This window comes from Corvus cornix, chromosome Z (genome assembly GCF_000738735.6).
Source record: "Corvus cornix cornix isolate S_Up_H32 chromosome Z, ASM73873v5, whole genome shotgun sequence".
Lineage (NCBI taxonomy): Eukaryota > Metazoa > Chordata > Aves > Passeriformes > Corvidae > Corvus > Corvus cornix.
This window is the reverse complement of record NC_046357.1, coordinates 44,762,392-44,783,688: the sequence shown is the minus strand read 5'-3', so window position 1 is coordinate 44,783,688 and position 21,297 is coordinate 44,762,392. Positions and strand designations below refer to the sequence as shown.

Here is a 21,297-nt window from a genome sequence, read left to right as displayed (position 1 = left end):
CTTACTTGCCCACATTGGATTGCAGTCCAGGATGTCAAAAGGACCTTTTCAGACAAGGAATGCTGAAGACAAAGTTCCAGAATGCTGGTACTTGCCTAGCCCAGGTCCCTCAGCATACTGAATTCCCTACAGCAACTCTGTTCAGAAAGAAAAAGGGATGTAACTGTCCTAAATGGAAAAGAAACATAAATAGAAACAGCAGTACTGCACATGAAGGCAAAACATCACCACAGGGAAACATCAAACACCTCTGGTTTGGCCAGGCTGAAAAACATTGAAGAGTTGGTAAAACCTGTTCTGACCCTGCCTCTATGGGCCTCCAGATAAGACCACTCTGGAGGGAAATTCCCTGAAACAATGTGTTCGTTTTCCAGCAGGCTACACCATTGCATTCGTTATTAAGATAGTCTCTGATTCTGTAGGTACATTTTTCTTAAATGTCAAGGGCCACTCTCTTAAGGCTCCATTACATTTATGCTGCATTAACGTGTTTTAAAACAGATGCAAATGTCCCTATAAATATCAGTAATATAAGAATAGAGAATAGGAATTTTGAAGACTTTGTGGCATCAAATGAATATGGGATTTGTGAAAATTGCTTTTCAGTGGTAAATATTTTGGAGCCTGAGCTAAACTCTTACTTTAGCACTTACTGCTTTGCAATTACTGACATGGAAAAATATCCTTCCACTTGAACTAGTTCTAAAAAGTAGATTTAATGTGAGTGACCACACAGAATAGCCTGGAAATATAGATGTAATTCATGAGATCACTAGTAACATTTAGCACAGTTCATTATCTGTCTAGGCCTGAACAGTGTTGGCTGAATAAGCCAAGCAGTCTGTATATGCAATCAAGTGTAGAGCAAAAATACGCTTCCAGTAGGAGTTGAGCATATCTGCAGTGTCTTGAGCACACTGACTGTAACATACCTCTGCACTCCAATTTAATTCCTTTGCACCAGACCCCACGTCCCACACTGAAGCTTGAATGAAACAAGTAATTTATCTCTCCTTGTAATTCTGGTGGGAGACACAAGGCTTCCTGGGTGAAGCAAAATGTGGCCATTTCTTTGGTTGCATTTGTTGCTTAAACTGGTCACAGGCTTATCCATTGGGGTTTTCAGTAAGGCTGTCTGGAATTTCCATCCTCTGAAAATATTTCAGGGTTTGCTGAAAAAAAATTGTCCCAGTTGTCCATAAAACCTGAAGAACCTAGACACCTTTTTCAGCTAATCTGGGGAAAAGGAAAAAAAGACAACTGTTGGAACAACACACATAATTTACAGCTGGCTAAGAGTCCTTTGGTCTAACAAAAAAACAAATTCTCTGATGAAAATGAAATTTTCTAGAGCAAATCATTCTAGCAGGCAATTCCCCACTCCTTTCCCTGTTAGATATTGGGTCTTTCTTCCTTTAATCAAAATACAAGCCAAAAATTATTGCACAACCAAACAGAGTGAAAAAAAGACTCTTGAGCCATGGCATTGAGTAAATGTCACCTGAATCAACGAAGAGTCCAACAGATGGAGGTTTTAACATTGCTTTTCCAAATTAATCATTAATTTACTTTTTAAAGTAATGACCATAAATCTTCTTAGAACAGATTGTTATTCTGCCTGTTATGATTCATTAAACCAGTACAAAATGAGATCATTTAAGATAGCATTTTTGAGACTGCCCAATATCCTCCAAGCACTTCCTGCAGCTGGGACTGCAAGCATTGTCCTTGGAGCTGGCAGCCTGCTTCCACCATGTCCTGGTCCAAGAGCTTCTTGTGCCTCTGGCTAGCAGCACTGCCGTGCCCACACGGCCCTCCTTGAGTGGGTTGTTTCACCTGCCCCTTGGGCAGCAGCAAAATTGGAAGCTGACATCAAGCTACAAAGCTTGAGAGTCTGTGGCAATAAGCACCTGCAGAGATGCACAGCCATCTCCCCCAGGAGCTAGGGCTGGAAAACTCTTCTCCAGAGGCGGACTCTCACCCACCTCTGCCTGCAGCTGAACTGGCTGATTACTGGGACACAGCAGTCACTGATGCCTTTGGATGAACTGGGACTTCTCTCAACTGCTTGGAAATTCCCACACTGTAAAGCCAAGGGATGCAGCAAGCAGAGTGGCAGCCATAGGAGACAGGCTACCAAAAATAGAACTTTTCCCTTTTAATTTCTCTTTGGTGTAATTTCCGGACTGCATTATTGAAACAACAATGACATAAGGGGCATGATGCAGCAACAGGGAAAACAGGAGCAGGAAAAAGCGAAAGAGTCAATGACATATTTGTGTACACAAAAGAAAAATGAGGTGGCAGTAAGGGAAATTCACAAATTACCTGATAAAAAGGCACATAGCCATCCCCTGCCCCCACAACCACTCTTGAGAGTCCTGTGATACATTAAGTATACCAAAAGGAGAAAAAAACCCCAAAAAGTCAACAAACAAAAAACAAACCACCACCCCAAATTACAGCAATTACTTGACTGGGCATTTTCACTTCCTACTCTGTGAGAGAGAAATTCCCCAGGTCATCTGACCTCTGTTGAAACCACACCAGGAAGAGGAGCAGCAGCAGTCACCAGCAGGGCGTTCTCTGGCTGTACAAAAGCCTCCCATGTATGAGCCAGAGCTCAGAGCAGCACAGGGATGTGCAGGTGTGTGTACACATAGCAAGGCGAGGTGCAAATATCCTCCCAGCCAGATCATCTCTTCCACAATTCTCCGATCCTGTGCAGCCTGGCAGACCTTTTATTTTTCCTTTTGCTGCTTGTTTCCAAACATGCCTCCAGAGCAGAGCTTCTGAGGAGCTGTTTCCTCACGTGCATCTCCCTGAAAGCAGCTCTCTCCAAGAAGACGTGGTGGCTAGCAGCATGGTGGGGATAGCAGCAATGAGGACGTGGATTGAACCAGTGGTCGCGGGTTCCCAAGTGGCCAGTGCCTTCTACGACACAGCACTGCTGCTGGTGGTGAAGAACTACTACAATCTGACCAACAGCACTGCTCCCTCCCATGCCGTGGAAGATGCTCAGCAGAAGGCTGTATCTAATTTTTATATCATCTACAACCTAGTTCTGGGCCTGAGCCCACTGGTGTCAGCCTATGGCTTGTCCAAGCTGGGGGACAGGATACATCGGAAGATCCCCATCTGCTTCCCTCTTCTTGGTTATATGGGCTCCAAAACTCTCCTGTTGCTCCTGATCTTGCTGGACTGGCCAGTGGAGGTGATGTATGGGGCTGCTGCCTTCAATGGGCTGACTGGAGGCTTCACCACACTTTGGGCAGGCATCATGGCTCTGGGATCCCTGGGGTCGTCTGAGAGCAAGAGGTCTCTGCGGCTCATCATTATTGAACTGGTGTACGGCCTCGCTGGCTTTCTGGGAAGCATGGCATCTGGCTACCTCTTTGTTGGCTTCAGTGACCGCTATCGAGAAGGCACCGTGCTGGTGTGCTGCAGCATTGCTTGCTATGCCTTCTGTCTCCTCTACAGCATTTTTGTCCTCACAGTCCCCAAGCCAGCAGCTTCCTGCCCAGCCAAAGCCAAGAGTGCAGAGGAGGTGGGTGGTCAGCTACCTGAAGCAGCAGCAGCAGGGAGTTCCCAACCGTCAGAGGGCAGCATCTCCACTCCAGTATCCCCCTCAAAACTCATCATCATCCTGCTGTTTGTGGCAGCAATCCTCTATGACCTTGCTGTGGTTGGCGCAATGAACGTGCTCCCACTGTTCTTGCTCAGGGAACCTTTAAGTTGGAATGCTGTGGAGATTGGCCATGGCAACGCTGCTGGGTACGTGATCTTCATTACCAGTTTCCTAGGGGTACTCGTGTTCTCCAGATACTTGAGGGACATTACCATGATCATGATTGGAGTAGCATCGTTCAGTGCTGGCATCCTCATCATGGCCTTCGTGCAGTGGACGTTCCTGTTCTACATTGGTGAGTTGAACAGCCACTCACATGAGTAAATACACCCTGGGACAGGGGTGTTTCAACATCACTGGAAGAGCTTTTTGCTTTGCTTCATGACAAGTTTGCAAGCAGGGAGTTAGGCAGACCATCACATGGGCAATTTGCAGGAGAGCATTCTTATTACTCCTCTTTCCCCACATTTCCCTTTGTACTCTTAAGACTCAGCACTCTACAATATTCTGAGGAGGCATACACTCCTGCCAAGGATTAGTTTAAGGCCCACTGACTTGCAATTCATCTGCTGGTCACAGACCAGGTCTGAGCAGAAAGATGTTCACACTCAGGGGGACTGGGAATTGTTGCTGACTCCCTGTACTGGTAGGACCACATCACTGCATCAGTAGGAAGCACTTCCTTCACTTCTGAGGTAAGGCTTCAGGCCACAACAGAAACAAAATGGCAACGGCTTCCTATTAAGTGAACACCTTAAGATGTGATTTATTTTTGTCATATGAAGGCACTTATGGCTGCTGGGAAACTCAGTGAAACACTGGAGGTGTAAACTATCACAATAATGTAGTTTACAAATCCCACAGTGTACATAAATTACTAAGGGACAGGTAACAATAGATGGGGCAGCATCCCATGATAAAGGAAAGGCAAGTTTATTTTTGAGAGTTACCCTATGACAAAACACAGAAAACAAAACCCAGGAACTGCATTCATTGTGGCGGAGCTATCTCACAGAGTATTGTCTATTGCATGGCTTTAAGGTTTTGCTTCTGAAAGTGAGAAATAAATGGAGAAAAATGTCCTGAAGTGATTTTTCTGTCTGTCCCTACAGGGAATGGGAAATAGAAAATTAAATGAATTTGTTCTAAAGGGAAAAATGATACGATATTGTATTTGTGTACTAAGCCAAACACTGAGTAAAAATTTTAAGAGATTTTGTTTGTTTAGGCAATCAAGCTGGGGAATAAAAGATAAAAAAATTAAGTTGCTTACTAATTAGGCTCATCTTGAACATGAAGACGTGCTGCTATGCAGTGTGTAGGATGCTTATTCCCTGAATTGCAGATGCACATTGGTACACCAGACATGGACCAGGTCTTCACTGAGGTTGGTTCTGCTGACAGGAAAGTAATTCCAGCTCCCTATAAATTTTCACAGTAGAGACAGGCTAGAATACTGCAAGACAGAAGCACCAAGATACAAGATAGATGTAGATGTTCCTGTCAAGACTGTGTAGCACAGGGGGCTTTCTCTGCATGTTACCACTTAAACCATCATCCTCACTACCTCAAAGGAGAGTGAGGAACCCATCTATGCTGGGATGTCTGGCTGAGAACAAGAGACCATGTCTAGTTTGGGCAAAGTATCTCTGCTAATGGGAGCAATAGGTGGCTTATCTGCCTTGGATGAAGTGAAACCTACCTCTTTTTAGCACTCAGCGGATGAGAAGAGGTGAAGCAAGGTGCCTGCCCAAGCCAGAGGCATGTAATCTTCAAAAGCAATGGTTGTGTTGGGTGACAAAGAGGTACTGGTGATAACTCAAAATTCATTGCATTACAGCACGGGCAGTGATGCTCTTTGCCCTCATCCCTTTACCAACCATCAGGTCCATGTTGTCCAAGCATGTTGAAGGATCATCCTATGGTGAGTATTTTGGTTACCTTACCAATCAAAACCCCCTGAAATCCCTTTATTCTGCTTAGAGTACAAAGAGAAGGGTAAGTTATTGCTGCAATCTGTGCTTTGTGTAATAATACCAGAACACATGATACCACAAACAGGAAGGGAGAAGCAGAGAAACTGGCTGGACTAGATTCTCACATCCAATCTTCTCGTCCTTGGTTGCATCATCATTTATCCACAGAATTTTCAGCACATACTTCAAAAGATTACAATCCGTGCATAGTTCAAAGGCAGGGAAAATAGCTGAGGTGCTGCTTAAAAACACAGTACTGCAGGGAGAACCAAGAAAAGCAGGACATTGAGTTGAAGCAGTGTGATGGACACACCATTTTATATCTGGCTTCTTTTACTTTCAGTTTTGGGAAGGATGGATTTTTTCATCTTTTTTTCAGTTATGCTCTCTAAACATTTCTTCAAGTTCTTGGCAGTTTGTTCCTGACAGACCTGATTTAACTACAAGTAATAACCTTTATATAAAAATTGACCCTTCTTGGAACAGCAGCAGGAATTCTTTTCCATTAATATATGTATTACAAATTAATAAAATGTATTTTACAACAGCATATTGAAGCCTACTATTTTTACCCCAATGAGCTAGATTTAGACACAAGAGACAGGACTGGCCATTCATTCAAACGGCACTACAGGCCCACAACTGCTCATACCTCCTCCAGACATGTTCCCTCAGCCATCCTTCACATCCTTCTCCTTTCTGCCATATGAACATGAGACTGCACTGTCACCAGTTAATTCCTATTTCTTGTGCTCCGTCAACATCCACCACAGCAAAATCATCTACCTGCCACAAGCAGCACAGCTCACAACCCAAATTAATCACTAGAAATCAAACATTTTTAACCTCCCCCTTGAGCCATACGGGCTGCACGTGACAACAGCATCAGTCCAGACCTCGAGTAGGACCCTGCAGCAGAGCAGCCCTTGCCTTCTGGTGGCAGTCTCATCTCCTTAGCTGGTAGCTGCTGGTGCTGAGTGGCTGCAGAAGGCTGCCTGGGCAGCAGGCTCAGCACACAGCCCTGACCTTGCCCCCTGTCTGCATGTCCCAGCAGGGCTGGGTTACTTCCCCTTCACTCATATATCATGACAGAAACCCTCCAGTAAAGAGTGGTTTCAACTAGAATTCAGTTTCTACCATTCTTCCACATGAAACATCATACAAATGACACACACATCCCTATTTCAGGCATTATTATAATTTTAACCCTGTGAACCACTTTTCTGGCCTAGGCCAGAAGCAGACCCTGACTAAAATTTCTCCTGTCCTGAAGATGTTAGTCTAGACTACTCTTCTACCTCCTAGGAGAAGGAACACTTACTGACCAGTTTATTGCCGCTCTTTCAAGCAGCTACCTGTATATGTAGACTGTTTAGGCAGACAGTTTTCCAGTTGGATCTTTTGTCCCACGTCTAAAAGAAGGAAAAATAATTTGTGGTCTACAAACTCACGCCATCTGGTGTCAGTGAAGCAATGACTACACAGGTGTGATCCTGGATTTGTCAGGGACATACCACAGCTGGTTTTTTAATCCCCAGAGTAACAAACTATGTTCTTGTCTTACAGGTAAGGTGTTTGTCCTGCTGCAGCTGTCTTTAGTCACCACGGGAGTAGTGACATCTACAGTCTACAACAAGATCTATCAAAACACACTGGACTGGTACAGCGGCTTCTGCTTCATTTTGTCTTTCCTGGTTGGCTGCCTGACTTTCCTACCTTTAAGGTAAGAAACAGGAAAGATTTTGTTAAAAAGGACATGTATTTTCTCCATGCTTCCTGATTCCAGGTCTAAAATATATAATACAGATAGGAAAAAAATTTAAAAAGAAAACAACAACACCCCTCCGCAACTGAATTTAAAAAAAAAAAAGGAAGAAACAAACTTGCAGAAATGAGTTGACAAATATCAAGGAGATTCAAAGAATGAAAACTGCAATGTCTAGTAAGTGGGGTTTTTAAATCTTATTTTTGTTTAATGTAGCACAAATTGCTGCAGGAAGAGTATTTGGCAGTTTAACAGCTAATAATGCCAGGAGACAAAGCATTCACACATATACAAGTGTTTGATACTGTGAAAGTAATAATAAGTAGAATGAAGGAATAACCCTACACAAAGTGTTTTTTAAAAATTCCATTGTGTTACTTACCCATTATGACAGAAAAGAATAATCTGAGTCTCTCTCAAATGTTTCAAAGAGAAACCATTACCACGGTGAAGGAAATGGTTACTTTTTCCGGTCCACTGAATTTGCCCAACAGTACTACTACTGAGAGTGACTGAGAGGTACAATTTCAAGAACAAATTTTAAGCACAAAAACAGCTTAATTTGAAGAGAGAAAGCTGGAACAACCTCTCCGTCTACTTTTACACCTTGTCCATTAGAAGTCTGCTTCATAGTCATCATTCCCGACTGTGCTTTCTGCCTCAAATCTTCCAGACACAAAAGACTTGTTTCTTATGCACAACCCTCTGTTTAACAGGGGTCACTGCTAGGTATTCAAATGCTTTTTAATACAGGCTCCAAATAGAAGTACCATTATCAGCACAAACAGGTGTTATTAAAGTCTGAAGGATGACAAATGGTGCCAGTGTCATTGCTTGTACACAAAAGAGGCTGTCAGATCATTGAGAGGAATCCCAATAGCACTCAGCCAGCTCCAGACACCCCGACAAAGTTTAAGATACAGATGTGGACTGCAGTTTGAGAAGGTAGTTTGCTAACTCTTATTATCTGCATTTGTATTGTTCTTCACAGCTTTGTGGCCATCAAACAACGGTCAACCACTGGGTCCCTGGAGATTCTGACTGAGTAACAGAGGCATCTTTTGGTGATCATTAGTCCCTACAGTAGTTACCAACACTACAGGCTGCATAGCATTTGTATTTCCACTTCACAGCATGCCACAACCTCTCAGCCACTCAGCTCGCCCAGGAAGAGACGTCTGCCTTGTTATTTCTGCAGCACCTCATCTTGCAGAGTATCTGCACACCAGAAGTCCTCAGAGCATTCTGCTTTTTGCTAGGCTGGTTAGTAATACCAGAGAGGGACAAGAATACAGGCTAGAAATGAAAACGACATTTCTAGACACATCGTTCAGAGTGGAAGAGGAAAGCAGAGGATTGGTTTTCCATTAGTTCCTTCTTGTCTGTTCATTCAGAAATCTCAGGGCAGTTCTGTGACTTTGGCTGATGAAACGGGGCTGCAAGCCATATGCCATGTGCACAGGGCCATCAGCAGGACACACTGGCTCGCCACCTGCTACAGAAGATGTTATCAGCCCAGCCAATTAATGTTACGTAAAAGAAAACAGAAAAATACCACTGTAAAAATATGTAAGATTAACAGAATTTTAGTAATCCCTACAATAAAACACCCCTGAACAGATGTTCATGACCCTGACTTTTGGGAAATTGTCCCCACTGTCCCTGGACAGTGCTTCAACAGAGCTCATGTGAGGACTAAGACTCAAGAGCTAATGCTGGTGTTTCAGCTCACACCACCACGATGTGCTGCTCTTGTAACAGGTTAAGAACAGGTAAGTGCAGCACACAGTTCCTACAGGCTTTTTGGAGGTGTAAGGACACTGATACCATGTAATAGTCACCATGTTACCTCAGCTTTAATCTGGGTTGGAAAGGAAGCTCATACAATACAGCAACTAGCATGAGATGGTATCACATAAATCCAAACGTGAGTCAAAAGTCTGGCATGTCTCACAAGGATGTGTCTTCTTACATGCTAATTGAGCTAAGAACGATTAAGGCTACCAAGGTCCTAGACTAAGTAAAGGGAAGTTAAAAGCCCTTAAATAACTGAAATAATCTGGAGGTAAATCAGGCAGCTTCAGTTCAAGCCAGGGGTATAGCAAGCAGAAGTTGGTTCATCACTACACAATGCCTTGCTCAGAGAAAGTTGCTGCCACCCTGTCCCCCACATACAGACACAATCTTTCCTCAGCTCCATCACTTTCAGTACCAGAAGTAATGCAGCAACAAGTCAGATGACTTCTAGTTACATCAACCATGGAATGAGATTTCAGGGGAAGGGTATTTCTGCAGTAAGATAGTGAGCTGCTCAGCAAAATAAGCACACGTAATTTCAACAGTGAAGATTGCAAAAAAATGAAACTTTATTCTAAGTAAAGGAGTCATCTTTAAATACATTTATTGGTCCATTCCATTAAATTAATTGAGGTAAACAAATGGCACATTTTTTAAAAATGTACACACTAATAGAGAATTACAAACAGTTTTACCTCAAAGTATTTTTCTCCATCAATACTAGTTCCATAGTAAACAATGCACAAAGTATAGTTATAAGGATATATGAAAGGGTATAGAAACATGCCAGCACCAGAAGGCAAGACAGCATTTCCTAGCCTGCGAGTCTGAACAAGAGCATATTTGGCCAAGTACAGGAAACAAAAGCCTCCTTCCCATTTTTACATAGTTTACTAGCTAATTCATACAGAGATAAGTCTTTTCACAGCTTTCATTTTGTATTTTAATGGTATGAACAGTGACTCTGGTTCTGGTGAGTGGGTTTATAGAGTGAAAGCAGAGGAGTCTGGACAAGGAACCAGCACCATTTTGGTCCCCATCACCGATACCTTCACCACAGTGTGTGAGGCTCACAGCCAGCTTGCCTTCACCTGCATGGCCCAACTCTCCAGACCTTAGGGAGGGACAGAGGGATGCAGGCACAGAGAAGCGAGAACAAGGACTGTGCTTCTTTATTTTTGTGTACTATAGACAAAAGCCCTTTGGCTCTTATTGTAAGATTGGCCTTCAGCAATCTGTCTCCTTGTGCAGTGGGAATGTTGCACTGGCCATAACCCTGCAGCTTGATCTGAATGTATGGATACATATCCCAGCAGCAGGGTTAAGGAAATGGTTTAGCTCCAAAGCATAGAACACCAAGACCTTCAAAGTAGTCTAGGACAGTGACTAGCTGTTATTGTTTTAGCATGCCATTTACAAAAGGGTGATCTACTTACACCTCTTTGGAAAGTTCATTATTTTCTGCACATTTACTGTGCTCTAGGCATGCAACCTTAAAACTTGTCCAGTTCATTACTACATACTTGTACAAGTCAGATACTTCAGCAAGACTTCCAAGTGCTAAGCACAGAATTAAGCACTGCCATTTTAGTTTGTAAATTGGTTCAACAGCACTTCCAAAAGGTTTTAAATGCCACATTCAGTCTGCCTGAAGGCAAGTTTATTCCTGTGATCCCCAGTTTTACTTCACAAGAGGAAAAAAAAAATAATCCAACAAGTACTTGCAACTTGCCTATCTTAAAAAAATTAGTCCTCATTTTCCCTATGTATTAGTTGTTGTAGTAGAAGTTAATGCACCCAAGGAAAGAATGTTCTACCTCCAGAATTTGACAGAACATCTCATCTAATGTGCTTGTATAGTCTACACAATTATGTTCAGTGGTTATCAGGACAAGGATTTTCAACAGTCTGCAACAATAATCATAACTATATCCAGTTAAATTGTGCAAGTTTTAACAAAAGTATGGCTTCTGTTAAAATACAGAAGAGTCCCTGCTGATCTGTGAGAGAATTCTTTTGTACCCTGGCATCTGCAGGACTGACACCTGAAGCAATATGAACAGGCTAAGCACAGCCACTGCTTCAAGGCTACTGCACAGTACCTCCACACAACTGTCTCTGCCACTCATGTTTTGTTTCTATCACTAATTCCACTACTTTATCTTTAGCATAAGTTTTAGTGCAGCAAAAATCCAAGTAGAATTCAGTGAAGAATCATACTTTATTCTTTGATACAACTCACATGGGAACTGTTTGTGTCTTTAGGGTTACACATACTACCTTTTCATTTTTCAATGTATACCTGAAAAAGCCATGATGTTTTATTGCAAGATTTAGAACCTGGTAAAGGTATACAGGAACCTGTATAATGCATGGTCCATTACTGAGCATAGAAACAAGATCTCAGTGCTTCCTTTATTGTGCTGGTGCCACTTAAGAGAAGAAACAAACACCACAGAAACTATACAGAGGTAACTGGGCAGCAGTGAATTATGCATCCTCTGAGAGGGACTTTGCCCTGGCTATGGATTATGAGGAAAACTGGGCTGATTTAAGGATGGCTGAAGGAAGCACACGTTAAACAGACTCATAGAAAGGGTGCCAACTACTTTTGGTGTCATTTTGGTGCACGTGCAGAGAGTCATCTTAAGTGACTTAACACTTAACAAGTTACTCAAAGATGAAGCTCCTGCACTATTCCTGCTTCCCTTTACCAACACCTTCTATTTCTCTCATGGAAGTCTGGACCCTCCAAAGTAAAGACTTTTATTCTGTAAGGATTACAGGATAACATGTTAAGAGTTTCACTCTCAGTTCAGGACTCCACCTCCCGCTAACAGCAGTTGTATATGATACAAGTGTCACTCTCCACATCTTACAGGAATTTCCTGCAACTTTTGTAGTTCTCCTGACTGGCATGGCTGCCCCAAATGTCCCCACACCTCACCCACAGCTTCTCCTTCAGTTACCTAGTGATTTACAACACCTCTTCATAAGACCACTCCACTGCCCATAGAAGCTCAGACCCACCATTGCACACCCTTATTACACTGCAGCAATTCTTGCAGAGGACTTCTCTTTTGAATGTCAAGTTTTACTTCCCTTGTATGAGTTTAAGAGGTTTTGGTCCAGACCACATAAGAAATCCCGATCTTCAACAGCTCCATGTTGATTTCAACAGTTACATGTTGATTTGAACTTCACTTGGTACTCTCCACTGTCCATTATGCTTCTCATGAACAGCTGTGATGTTAATTGCTAAATTCTCCAGAAGCAACACCCACTTCAGTTTGACATAAAGCAAAGCAGGAAGAGGACCTTAGTGCTGTAAGGCATCAGATTAAATCATCTGTAGGAAAAAACCACCACCCTTCCTACTCATCTTTTGCCGTTTATTTTAATAAGATGGTGGGAAGGCTGACTAAATATTAGTTCAAATTATATTTTGCTTGAGTCCCAGTGATGCTGTAGAGTCAACTACAAAATTCCATTTACTCCACATGAACTAATTCAAAAAGCACGTTGATATTTCTTTGCAGAAAACGGGGAAGACTGTAACCCTGAAGGCCAGACTGTTAGCTAGTACACAAGTGCTTATTCTAGATTGCTTCAAGATTATCCTCTTAAGTACTTCCCCTGAACAAGAGGAGTCTGTGATTCTGAACCTAACAGCAACTTACACCAGAGTTCTCATTTACACCAAAAAGTGCATATTGACAAACTGACCTTAAAACAGGAAACATAGTTTGTTTAGTACCATGGAGCTGTCAGTGAAGGCTGAGTCAAGAAGAACTTCTTAGAATGTTTTATATTTTACTTTTTCATGCAGAGAGCACCATCTTATTAGCCTGACAGCTACCACAGTGCTGCAATAACTCATCTTGAGGGTTCCATAAAGCCACCAGGGTGAGAAGGGTGGCTGCAGGTTCAGTTGGTGTTTATGAAGGAATAAATTCCAAATCAGACTAGTACCTGGTAGGTTGCCACAGGAGAACAGAGAAGTTGCACAAAGTCAATCACTGCTCACATTCTTTGCAAGAATGTTGCCAGAGAACAAGTAATCACTCAAATTTAGCAGTAAGCACAGTTATTTATTGCCCTAAATCCCAGTATTACAGTCATATGAGCTCTGACCCCCCTCACTTAGGATGGTTAAATCACATCAGCATTCCTAAGGCCATTAACACCAAGTAGGCATTTACTTGGGGTTGGACTGCAAGAGAAAGGACAAAAAAGTACTTGCAGAAGCAGCTACAATTCTAAAGGCCAACAGAAACTACTAAGAAAATAGATCTATACCAAAAGTAGTCCTAAAAGATTTGCCGTGTGGTTCAGCAGAGACAGATTTGAACACTAGGTGTACCTCATAGGGTACCCATCTATCCCCCACCAAACCATTTAAGGCAGCTTTCACACACTGATGCTTGGTGGAAGGAAGCATTTACACCTTTTGGCTTCTGGCTGCTGCAAAGAAAGCGTGAGGAGAGAAAGCAGAGTTCTACTTTTACTACATTTACATCTTAGGTGACCAAGCCTAAAGTAGCTCTAGTAAAACCCATTATTCAAAGCATGGTGCAAGAGACCTCCACCACGCAACTTCCGGAGCTAGCTTTGGGAAAATTAAAGACTCATACTTCCTCCCCCATTCCCACAGCCCTTGAAAGGCCGCTGTCCAACTCATTCCCACAGCTAGGCTGGTTTTGATCCCCAAGTCAGTCACAAGTACACTTCAGTCAACTGACATTATTTCATAATCACCAAGGTAAACAAAGATACTCAGTATGAACCAACAGCATGCCACACTCACAAAAACCACAGTTCATGCTTGCATCACCGCCTATCTGTGGCTGGTGTTGGTATGGTCTGTCTAGAACCAGCCCGACTCCCAGATGGAAAAGTCTCCAGAGACCATTTCATCCAGAGGGAGCACATGGGCAGTAGCAAAACAGAAAATATTCTTTTGCAGCCTTTTCCTGTCCATTCCAAAAAAAAAAAAAAAAAGGGACAAGGATTGGTTAGGGAGTACTGTATCATAGAAATAATTATTGGGGGGTATTTTTAAGCAACAAAACAGAATGGTAATAAAGATGTCATTTGGCACCTTGCAGTAGAGTTTTATTTTCATCTTTTTAGTGTTCCACTCATTAGTTCCTTCCAGACTAGAGAGGTAAATTTTATCAAGATCCCCATGCACTTTCACTATGAACCCCAATCACTCCACAGGATAAAGAAGGAACCATTCAAGATAACTCAAAAAGATGAAACATACCCCAGTTTAAACACAAAAATTGAGGAAAAAAAATTCAAATAGGCTGGAACAGATACTCTGAAAAACTAAGTGCAGCTGTCATTTCAGTTAACTTAACAAAAAGAGTTCTCCATACAGTTCCAGTATGACTAGTGGTACTGAGCATTGAAGTGCTAGACTGTCCATGAAGGTACTTCTTATTTGGTCTCTGGCTTGTCTTGCAGTAGTGGTATAATTGACTCCCACGCCGTAAGGCACTGAAGAAAGAAAGAAAGATTGATTTAAAAAATTGATTTTATATCGGTTCATGAAACTTCTGACCAACCCTTCTAGACCAATAGCATACAAGTAGAAGAAAAGTTATGTGGGTCTTTACAGATGATTACAGAAGGGGGAAAAAAACCCAGGATCTCAAACAGCAAGTAAGTGTTAGAATAGCTGCACCTTCCAAACAAATTCAACAAATTCAAGTTTTCCAAAGTCACCAGCTGGCCCAAGCCATTAAAAGTCATCAGAACACCCAGGATTTCCAAATACTAACCTGGATTTTTCTAAACTGAAGAATACCACAGCTTTCAGCTAGGCAGACAACCTGTTTTGAGTAGAAATTTACATCTTTGTGGTGTGACTGTGGGTGAACACTGATTTGGACAAAATGGCAGCTATTACAGACTATCTCCAGCAAACGTATTTGAGAGAAAACACGCCTTTAGGGAAGTTAGTTTTGAGACACAGTGTATTCCAGTACAACTCTGGGACTTGACTCCAGAAAAACTGGTAGTGCCTGATATAGTAAACTGTAAGTGGAGTGTAGCTTCTGGGTTATTAGAAATCCACCCTGGGCTTTGGAGTCATTTTCCTGGACACATACACTTACTACTACAGTACTTGTACTGTGTCTTTCAAACACATAGAGCCCAGAAGTAAAAACTGGGCAAATAAAGACTGTGGAATCCAAATTATTAAATGCTGAAAATGGGCAAACTCATCAGCAGCTCTTATATCAACAAGTCACTGTTGACAGACGTCTTCCTTCTAACTTTGCTGACTGTACTGCAGATAAATAGAGTACTTCTAGGTGTGTACCCTGAAGTGACTGGACACTTTCTTACCAAAAAAGCTTCCTTGCTAAAAGCAAAACTAACGTACAGTGTACAGATCTAACTATCAATTGCAGAGGCACTGCTGGATGTTCAGTGGAGTCTCTAACATCCCCCTCCACAGCAGCCTTAGAAGAGAAACCAGGATGAAGGAAGTTCTGTGTGAGTAGTTATGAACAAGACAGACATTGGAAGGGGAAAGGGTACTGCATACTAATATTACACAGAGAGGTAACCTAGCACAGGAAACAGCTTATAAAGTAGATGTAGAAAAATGAACAGACAAGATGAAGTATGTTTACTAGGCTGTGCATAAGCATAGTAGTTCTAGTAGTGTTTAATATTTAATATACCTAAATGGGGCTTATGAGACAGCTGAAGGAGGACTTTTTACAAGGGCTTGTGGTGATAAGACAAGGGACAATTGCTTTAAACTGGAAGAGGGCAGGTTTAGATTAGATAATTAGGAAGGAATTCTTTACTATTAGGATGAGGAAACACTGGAATAGCTTGCCCAGAGAAGCTGTGGAAGCTCCATCTCTGGAAGTGTTTTAGGTTCATGCTGGATGGGGCTCTGAACCACCTACTCTAGTGAAAGGCATCCCTGCCTCTGGCAGGAGGTTGAAACTTAGATGACTTCTAAGGTCCCTTCCAAACCATTCTGTGATCCTATGGTATCAACCACCTCATTGGGCTGCACTTCTCTAGCACGATGGAAAACTAGACTGGAAGCATATGCAGTTAAATGTCAAGGTCCTTTTAATTAAAAATAAAAAAATCTGACACCAAACCTCAGGTACACATGCACCAACTGAAAGAGGGCAGAGGCTAGGTATTTTCAGGACTAGTACACAAGGGACAGAACTATGCACAAAGGGACAGAGATCAGAATAATTTATATGTAACAGGTGTAATCTATATATGAGTCCGTGGACTTGCATTAACTCACATAGTTTGATTCAGAAAAGGCAGAATCAAGAGATTTTTCTACTCTGGTAAGTTTGCTAAAATACTCAATTCTGGGGTTTTTTTCACCACCACTGCTGCTGCTCGGTAATTTGTTCAATTCAAGAGTGCAAAACAGACAAGCATACATGATAAAATGCTGTTAGAGTGTTTGCAAAAGTCCACTAGTCTCACAGAGATCACTTGAGCATGACTTGCAACTCATCAGTTGTTGACAAAGAGCAGCTTTAGATGTCTAATATTCTTGTCTTCAAGACAGTGTGAAGATTTCCTGAAGAATTATCACCACTTCAGAGGAAAACAAACTACTTTACTCCTACCAGTGTTCCAACAGTGACATATACCTTCTCGTAGTACTGGATGTTTTTATCTGCCATGCCCATGAGTAGCTGCCTAAAGTCTTGTCTTTTGTTGTTCTGCCATCTCTCCATATCTGCTTTCAGGTCAGCATTGAAACATTCTACTCGGTCTTGACATTTCTCAACATCTGTGGGTACCTGCAGCAAAAGAAATGAAGATTAAAACTGTCACTAAGAGTGCTAGATTGCTGAATTAGCTCAAACCTTACTGAGCAAAATTACAGAAGACAGGGTTAAGTTCACAATCCAACAGTTATCCTGAATCAACTCACCTATGGTTGCAGGGAAAAAGCCACAGTTCTGAACTAGAGAGGATATGAGATTGCTTCATTTGCTCTTTGCTGTTTGAGGTGGTGAATGCTTGTGCTTGTCCATCTCCATGCCTGATATAGAGGCAGATGGAGGAAGCATTTGCTAAAGGCACAGGAAAACCATTTGGTGTAAGTGCTGGTACCGAGGCTCAGTTCCTAGTGCTCAAACTGAGCAGCTTTGCTCCACAGCAAACTTTCCTCCTTCCCATTTACAGCTGCAGTAGGAATTTCCTGATTTACACCAGCATGTACATAACAACAAACATTTAGGTTTATCAAAAAAGCTGAATAAGAGATCTCAGTATTGATAGCTGCAGAATAATATTTCTAAATCCTCAGTTTCCAGCTTCCACTTTGAACCTTACAGGCCTCCTGAACAAAATTTAACTGCAGAGCACTTGTGATCATCACTATGGGATGGGCTCATGAACCTTTAGGCTCAACACTGGACACATTACCATGTAAAAGCAATGAATGACATCTTGAAGGACAGCCCACTGAGCAAGCTGAGGTAGAGATTTAAATGGATTTTTGACAGTAGTCACTGGCTCAAGGTACATACACTTTAGACCAACTAAGTTGGTGTTATTTGTTTATGTTTTAACTAATATAATGTATACTACCAAGCAGATACAGGAATAATTTACAAGTGTTTCCTCAAGCAGGAAAGCCAAACTCCTTTCTCTCCCTTCTCATTGCTGCATGGTCCACACACAGGAATCCTGTAAGGACATGTAGACTAAGCCCACGACCTCAGAAGAGGAAACTCCTGAATCCCGGTACCAAAGCAAGAAGTGAACTTTTGCTCTGGAAGCTGTGACCTGCACAAAGGCAAAATGCAGAATGAAGAACATTTGAAGAACTTTGTGGTGGCTCCCCTCGTATTTGATTTCAGTAAATTGAACATGTGGCACCAACAGCCATCCTTAAATCAGCCCAGTTTTCCTCATAATCCATAGCCAGGGCAAAGTCCCTCTCAGAGGATGCATAATTCACTGCTGCCCAGTTACCTCTGTATAGTTTCTGTGGTGTTTGTTTCTTCTCTTAAGTGGCACCAGCACAATAAAGGAAGCACTGAGATCTTGTTTCTATGCTCAGTAATGGACCATGCATTATACAGGTTCCTGTATACCTTTACCAGGTTCTAAATCTTGCAATAAACATAGGTGTTAAAACATCATGGCTTTTTCAGGTATACATTGAAAAATGAAAAGGTAATATGTGTAACCCTAAAGACACAAACATTCCCATGTGAGCTGTATCGAAGAATTCCATTTCTCTCTGAGGGGCATGAAAGAAGGAAGAGGATGAACAGACTAGATAAGAAGCTTTCCACGGACAGCTACAGGAAGTTAGATGTGTGCTCCTATCTTGCAGTTCGGCAAGGTACTCAATTTAGGCAGAAACACACCAACTGTGTTTCTTGTCCAGGACCTGGATTAGGGCTGATCACTGAAGTATTACTCAGAGAAGGTCTTACATCTGTTCTCCAATATACCAACCTGTTCGAGATGCAGGAGCTCTTCATACTCATGGGTTTTGAGTTCCCCTTTATTCACACAACTGAATTTACACTACAGGCAGCTTGGAGGTTCAGTAGATACTCTTTTCCCCTACTATGTCTGAGCACTGTACTTACGGCTACAGAATTCACTCTGCTACAACTCCAGGTGAAGTTCCCTCATAGGCTTCAGACAAGAACGACCAAGACAGTGACTGGAAGGTTTAGGGGATGCTCCCCTCTAGGCATGTATGCCTTGCATCAGAAGTACTCTGCTACCTTAATGGGAAAGGCTAGGCTATCAAGAGAAATATTTATGAAGTCTGGAAGCAAAACCATGTAAGATTTCCAAATCCAATTAACTTAGCTTCTAAGCACTCATCAGCTTCCTGCTTCTTCTGCCAGGATCTGAAACCACAAGGAAGCTATACAAAAATCTGTTCTTTCTCACAGAAAGTTCTCTGGCTGGTCAGGCTGAGAGGGCGGTATGAGTTTAGAGTTACAGGGATAACTCAGTGATCAGCAGATGCATCACATGTGCTCTCATTAAGGAACAACAACAACTAACTCCAACTACGTCTCCAGAGGCATCATGAAAGCTGTATCTGCACATGCTACAGTACTATTTAGAAGTGCAAATGCCTTTCCTTACAAAACTGCAGCTTCCTACAACGTAATTTACAACTGTCATGGGCTAGCAGGCATAGTCCTGGAAGGGATGTCCTTGCTAAGGGGTGCTTACAGTTTCCTCTGGGACCTGATAGAACCTATCAGCGGCCAGTTTGAATATGGACAATTCTCTAAGCCACTTAAAGTTGTGACCACCTCTGTGATCCACATTTAAGAATAGCAAACTCCCCCCCAAGCTCTCTCTCGTTTCCGGCGCTGGACAGGTGGCTGCGGGCCCCGAGTGGGGGCCAGTGGGCCCGGCCAGGCCCTGCTTGGGCCAGGCCGGGCCGGGCCACGGCCATCCTGGAGCCATGGACCTGTTCCAGCCGTGGAACCCCCCCACTGCCTTGCCGTGGGCAGCCGGAGCGGCTCGGCTCTCCCCCCTCTCCACTGCGATAAGAAAAATTCAACATTCCAGCTGCAAAGCTGCAAGGCCGAGGTGAGATTAACCCTTTTATTGCTGTGAAGAGCTGAAAACCTGAGGGAAGAGAGAGAGGAGATGCTTAAAGCTGAAATTCTGTTGTGAAGCTATGATATATCAGAGTATCCTGTTGTAATTTCATGAAGATATGGGGGTGGAGTGTTCAACTCGTAAGCAAAAGCACCTGCGCTGAGATAGGCAGATGCTGACGCAGCTGTAATTTCATGAGAAGTTTGGACAGGGAGAGATGGACCAGATGAGGACTTTTGCTCCAAATGGGAAAGGAGAAAACCTCAGTTCCTAGAGATGCTCCCAGAGATAGTCCTAAGATGAAGATGATGAAGACCCTTTGCTCCCAGGGAAGGAGAAGGGCCTCTGTTTTTGTTTCTGAACGGCTCAACCTTAAAATTGTACCCCAAAAAACTTCAAGAGTGGACCCTCGAAAGCAGTTGCGGGAAAAGCTGCAAGTCGGGGGAAGGACTCACACGAGGCAGAGAGACTCCTCTTCCTAAATGGACTGAACAATATTTGGAAGTGGGCGGCTGTCTCGTTGTGATAATGTTTTCATAGCATGAGCAAGAAGAGACTTCTCTTTCTAAATGGACTGAACAAGGTTATTATGGAAGTGGTAAACAGACTGAACATCTTAAGGGTTGTCTTTTTACATTGTCAGTGGGAGAAGGGAGGAAGGTGGGGGGAGGAGGAGAGTTCTGAAGGTGGTATAATTTTTTTTTCCTTCTTTTAGGTCTGTTAATAAACTTCTTTATATTCTTTCAAGTTTGGTGCCTGCTTTGCGTTTCTCCTAATTCTTATCTCACAGAAGATAAACAGTAATGAGTATTTTGGGCCAAACCACTACAACAACTCAGTAGTTAAGACAAAATTTTAAGTTAATTAACAGCTTTTAAGCACTTTATATCAGTGCAAAGTCAATGCACAGAGATATTACGTGTTTATCATCAAATTTGGGCCTAAATTGAAACATCTATGCTGATGCTTTTATCTGCTTTTACAAGTGGAGATGCTAAATATTAGCTAGCAACTAAGAACCAGGAAGAAAGTAGATTGGATTTGGGGGGAAGTTGCTACTTCCTTACTGGTATCTGCTCTCAGCTACCTTATAAGCTTAAAAGCCCCTCAAGCCACAAAACCAGTGACAACTGGTTCAAACTCTAACACATTCTTAAACGGCCCAGGACTATTTTAATGAGTCACTTTCAACTGATAAGAGATGTATATGCAAGCAAGAACTGAGCATAAAATTGTATATATATGGTAAGAAGTTCTGCATGTACATTTAATCCTTTTCATGCTGATTCTGTTCCCTTAAAAAGCTAAGCTTGCCTAACATCTGTAATTTAGTGTGGTCAGTTACAGATGGTGTGTCCACTTTAAAACTCCTCTATATCATCATTACCAAGTAATAAATGGTCCCAAAGCAGAAAAAATCCAGCATTAATTAGACAACTAGTCTTTGCATATGATACTTCTACCTTCCTAGTTCTTGGGAAACAGTTATCTGTTACGAGGCTTTTTTTTTTCCCTGTAAATATATA

General features: G+C 42.3%; 2 protein-coding genes across 3 annotated transcripts in view; one reads left to right on the top strand and one right to left on the bottom strand.

Moving 5' to 3' along the window:
• The window catches only part of SNX30 (sorting nexin family member 30), a 68,415-nt gene that overhangs the window by 5,331 nt on the left and 41,787 nt on the right, over positions 1–21,297 (bottom strand). Inside the window, exons 8-9 of one of the 2 annotated variants that reach the window (XM_039566897.1) lie at positions 16,825–16,977; positions 9,712–14,671 (exon numbers count right to left, since the gene is read on the bottom strand). The exons of the other annotated variant lie outside the window; for it this stretch is intronic. Coding sequence (XP_039422831.1) covers positions 14,612–14,671; positions 16,825–16,977 — 213 coding nt within the window. The 3' untranslated portion in view covers positions 9,712–14,611. Of the gene's footprint in view, positions 1–9,711; positions 14,672–16,824; positions 16,978–21,297 lie in introns of those variants that run through there. 2 annotated transcript variants of the gene reach the window in all.
• On the top strand, positions 2,339–8,990 carry SLC46A2 (solute carrier family 46 member 2). Its single transcript, XM_010401311.3, has 4 exons — positions 2,339–3,923; positions 5,469–5,552; positions 7,171–7,327; positions 8,361–8,990. Exons 1-4 carry the CDS (start codon positions 2,612–2,614, stop codon positions 8,416–8,418), a joined length of 1,611 nt encoding a protein of 536 aa, XP_010399613.2. The 5' UTR covers positions 2,339–2,611; the 3' UTR covers positions 8,419–8,990.